The following is a 5,000-nucleotide window of genomic DNA, read 5'->3' on the forward strand; positions in this document are numbered from 1 at the left end:
TTCTCTGTGTTGGTGGAATAAAGCAGGCGAGTCAGCCGCACCAGTTTATGAGCAGACAGAGCAGGATTCTCATGATGACCACCGGCGCAATTCCGCTCTTTGTTATGAGCCGTAGTTTCAGTGTAAACTTAGTAAAGATGAGTTTCTTTGGCGATGATGTGTACAGTGTTAGATTTTATATTTAGCGGACATTTGCGCTGAACACGCGGTGAATGCAACGCATCGAGATTCAGGCACCTTCTCCGAAAACACTCGATTGATCTCAGCTGGCGGATCAACATTTACCTCATGTTATGATCGCTGTCATCTGCGCCATTATTACTATTATAACTTTAGGTGAGGTTTGCAAACCTGTGCACTTTTCACTCTTCAGCCGTTTGCATTTCCTGCTGTAACAAAAGCTCCCTGTTATCTGACAGCGGGAAGCGTTGAGTGACTGACAGCTATATGAACCAATACAGCAGCAGGGTAGAGCGATTCAGCAAGTTTTTAGAGAAAATCAAATCAGATTGCACTACAACCATTATATTCAGACACACAAATGCTCCCAAATATATTATGAGGGCGCATAGATTAAATTTCGGGCGCTCATGTGACCAAAATGGTTGCAATTTCGAGCCCTGTAGTATAAGGACATGTATTCAGACCACAACTGAACGCTTGAAGAAAATTGAATGCCTTATTATTTAGAATTAGCTATTATTGATGTAAATGCAGCCGTTCAAGGCGCATAATTGATTTATTACGGTATTGACGGTATTAGAAAATCCATGTCGTGGCGCAATGTCACACCGGTGATGACTATGACACCGGTGTATCCGCCCACCCCTAGCATGTATGGAGGTGGGAACGTAAAGTTGAAAATATTCTCTCTTCTGTCTGCCGTTTTCCGTCTCACTATTATTTCCCTTTTTCTGAAAGTCGTGATAACACCATCGTGGAGTTTTTTCTTTTATTATTTCAGCAAATAGGATTGTAAAAAAATGTTTTGTTGTACTCTCCCGTTCACTGTGCTCTAAGTTTATGATGCCTACCACTACTGAGAAGCCACAAAAATGTGAAGATTCCATAGAAAGCCTTTCCAAATCTCGATTTACAGCAGATTTGCTAGTAGACTGACACATTCCCATCACGAATACTTCAGAGAAATAAAAAAAAACACGTAAAAATGACATAAGCATCTTGTAGATAAGGCTGAGGGATTTGATTTTACTGAAATGACGATCCTTTTAGCACCCAATAACTTTGTAGTCTGCATTGAAACCAGCCAGAGCCCAGAAGCAGACCTGAAACCTGACGGCGGATCATTGCTGACACGATTAAAGGTGGATAATAACATTAATTCAGATCCATCCCAACATCTCCTCCGGGGTTAAGAGTTTCAGCATTACAGCACACGAATTCAGATGAAGCGAGCGGCTCGTACCTCTTGCAGCTTTTTATTGATCTCCTGGAAAACGGCGTGAGCTTTGAAGCCTTCTAGACCTGCAGATGAGCTGGTTAACACCGCCTGGACCCGTGCAGAGCTGGAAACAACCATCAAAGAGAAAGTCAGAAAATGGGGACTGAGGAATAACGCTCTTAAAGGGACAGTTCACACAAAATGGAAAAATGAAAGTGCTGTTGGGTCGTTTTCATGCACTCTGGGGGGATTTTGAGTCTTAATTTGGCAACAACTGTCTCAGTATTTCAGCAAATGGAATGATTTTTGGTGACAAATCCTATTTTGACACCTATTTTAGGAAAATGTTTTTAAAAATTATTTAAAAACTCAATAATACACTCTGGAAAACAATTGGCTACCCTTTCGTCATGTTTTTGACCCATTGTCTTCCATTATATTGACATTTGTTGATTGCAAAGACATGACACCATATTATTATGTATTCTTTATTGTTGCTGGCTTTGTTTGGCTGTTTTTTCCCCAACATTCTTCAAAATATATTCTTATGCGTTTACCAAAAGAAACAGGTTTGAGTGAGTAAATGACGACAGAATTGTCATGTTTCTGAGAGCTGTCCCTTTAATTCACTGTGATTAACAGGAGATGGGTTAATTATCAGTTTATGTGTCCCCTGAAGTGATTTTAATTGCATGTGTTATAACTCATTTATTTTGTTATCAGACTTGGTTTGTTTTTTAAACAGCACAGATGACTTATAAAAGCATCAAATAGTTTACTTCCTAGTAAAATTAAAAAATTGTTTCTTAAAATATAGAATGGTAGACAGTCAGATAGACAGACAGACAAACCAACAGATGGATGGATGGGTGGGGCCGAAAGACAATGACATCGTCCATCGCTGATGGCCGATAGACACCACGATGCTGAGCAGGCATCGTGATCCTCCACCCCGGCCCATCGCAAACCCGTTCGCGAAAAATACACACTTAGGCTCTATTTACACTAATACGTCTTAGTTTTAAATGGCATTGTAGACTGAAAACAATCCACATCCACTCTGGCGTTTCATCTAGCATTTCTGAACAGCCCTCCATCTACATGACCACACACACGCACACACAGACACAGACGCACACACATTGTCATGCGCTTGAGACAGCGGGTCCAGGCAGTCTGCAGGTCAGTACACTGCTTCAATCCTTCACTTTCACGCTTGCACTCAGGATTTTTAGTAATTTTTTACCAACCAAGTTTGTCGACGCTATTATAACGACACAGATCACTCTGCCTATTTTTGTCCTGCGAAAAGTGATTGAGAGGTGGTAATTGGTGTATAACTTATCTTTATTTATTTATGATTTGGTTATGGGTAAAATTAAGACCATGTGGGTGAGGTAGTTGAAACGGTAGGCTACAAATAATTAATTCGTTATGGGTTAATTAATTCACCACATGCCATCGTGATGTTTCACATTAGACATTGTACGATGCCAAATTGGTTGATATCGCCCAAGCCTAATGGATGGATGGACAAACCAATAGATGGATGGATGGATGGATAGACAAATCAATAGATATATAGATGGATGGATAGATAGACAAACCGATAGATGGATGGATGGATGGATGGATGGATAGACAGCTAGATATATAGACGGAAAGATAGACAGACAGACGGACGGACGGACGGACGGACGGACGGATGGACGGACGGACGAATAGCTAGATATATAGACGGAAAGATAGACAGACAGACAGACAGACAGATAGATAGACAGATAGATAGATAGATAGATAGATAGATAGATAGATAGATAGATAGATAGATAGATAGATAGATAGATAGATAGATAGATAGATAGATAGATAGATAGATAGATAGACAAACCGATGGACAGACAGACAGACAGACAGACGGACGTACGGACGGACGGATAGACAAACCTATAGATGGATGGATGGATAGACAAACCGATGGACAGACAGACAGACGGACGGACGGACGGACAGATGGATGGACGATAGATAGATGGATACCAAAAACCTATAGATCGATGGATGGATAGACAAACCGATGGACAGACAAACCGATGGACAGACAGACAGACAGACAGACAGATTGTGGGGGGATTGACAGCTTACATTGTTCAATCCACTTACATTTGTAAACAAAATTGGCTTAATTCCTTCATGTTGATTAATTCCAAATTGATTGTGTGGAACAGTGTATAACAGTGTATAAATACTTTCTTGTTTTTGAGCACAGTAGTTTATAGCAACAATAATCAAAGATTACCTTAATAGAAACATACTAAAACCACCACCCAAAAACCTTCATTTTGATTTCAGGAGGACTTTACTAAGCAACTTTGCTGATCATAAAAACTTATTTGAATTGATTCAGCCTCATATCCTGATTTCTTTCCCTAACAGCTGTCAGAAACACATCCAGACCTCATATTTTGCAATCAAAACGGGGTTGATTTAAGTTCAGGACAAGAATTTAAGTGCAGGAAGACATCCAGACACAAAGATCTCTTGATGAACTGATCACATGTGGAGTTACTCAGAGACTTCCTCAGAACAAGAAGATGAAGAAGAAAAACTCCTCACATAAACTTGCTGGAGACCAGCAGATAAAAACAGTTACAGCTACACAAAGTATTTATTTAGGATATCAAGGTCAACTGGAGAGAGCTTTTGAGATGTTTCCTCATCAATGCCAAGGATTTTTTTAACTGATAAAACACAGAACAAAATTTAAAACTTCAATTTAATTAAAAAAAACACATTTAATTAAACATCTAGTTTAATTTACAGCTTTTGTTAACTTTTATGCTTTTTAAATTGCCTCATTTAAATTTAATTAAATTTGTTTAGTCTTTTACCTTTCTCATTTTTTAAAATACATCCAATTTTTTATCTGAGAAGAGAAGTCCCATTTGGGTGTTACAAATGCTCATTATTTTCAAAGAAACATACAATATAAGTTTAGTGTCTACTTAACCTTTGCAAAACAAAATCTAAAAATGCATGTAAATTAATTAGAACGTAAAATGAATGTAAAATGTAAAGGATTTAATTGAGATATCTATATTAGTGGTGTAACAGATCACAAATCTCAAGGTTCACATCACATAATAGTTTTTTTTAAGTCATGGATCAGACCATTTTTCAGATCAGCCAAAAAAGGGGGGGGAAACAAATGTAATTTGCTTTCCATTTATTACAGAAACTGCACTGCAAGACACTTTTGGTTTCAACAAACAGAACTTAGAGCCTGTAATTTTATCACAAACAAAAATGAAGAAATAATCAGATGAATAAAAATAAATGTAAAATATTCAGTACTCTGAAAAATTCACTGTTACTATTACTGTTGCTGATAACGCTAAATGTAGAAATGAGCGATTCCAGCATTATGGATATGACATATGCAGTAAGATCTCAAAACATAAATTCACATAGAAAGCATATGTTAACATCTGTTTATATTTTCCAAAACAACTGACCATGGAGTTATGGGAGCAGAAAAATATCAATCTGTAAACTTTTTCATAAATTAAATATGGAAAATAAACATGCGTTATGGATG

At 37.8% G+C, this 5,000-nt stretch overlaps 1 protein-coding gene across 1 annotated transcript in view; it reads right to left on the reverse strand.

The window, feature by feature from the left end:
• The window catches only part of scp2b (sterol carrier protein 2b), a 27,452-nt gene that overhangs the window by 18,946 nt on the left and 3,506 nt on the right, over positions 1-5,000 (reverse strand). Inside the window, exon 2 of the mRNA XM_056449860.1 lies at positions 1,427-1,526. Within this exon, the coding sequence (XP_056305835.1) occupies positions 1,427-1,526 (100 nt within the window). The remainder of the gene's footprint in view (positions 1-1,426; positions 1,527-5,000) is intronic.

This window comes from Danio aesculapii, chromosome 23 (assembly GCF_903798145.1).
Source record: "Danio aesculapii chromosome 23, fDanAes4.1, whole genome shotgun sequence".
Taxonomy (NCBI): Eukaryota; Metazoa; Chordata; class Actinopteri; order Cypriniformes; family Danionidae; genus Danio; species Danio aesculapii.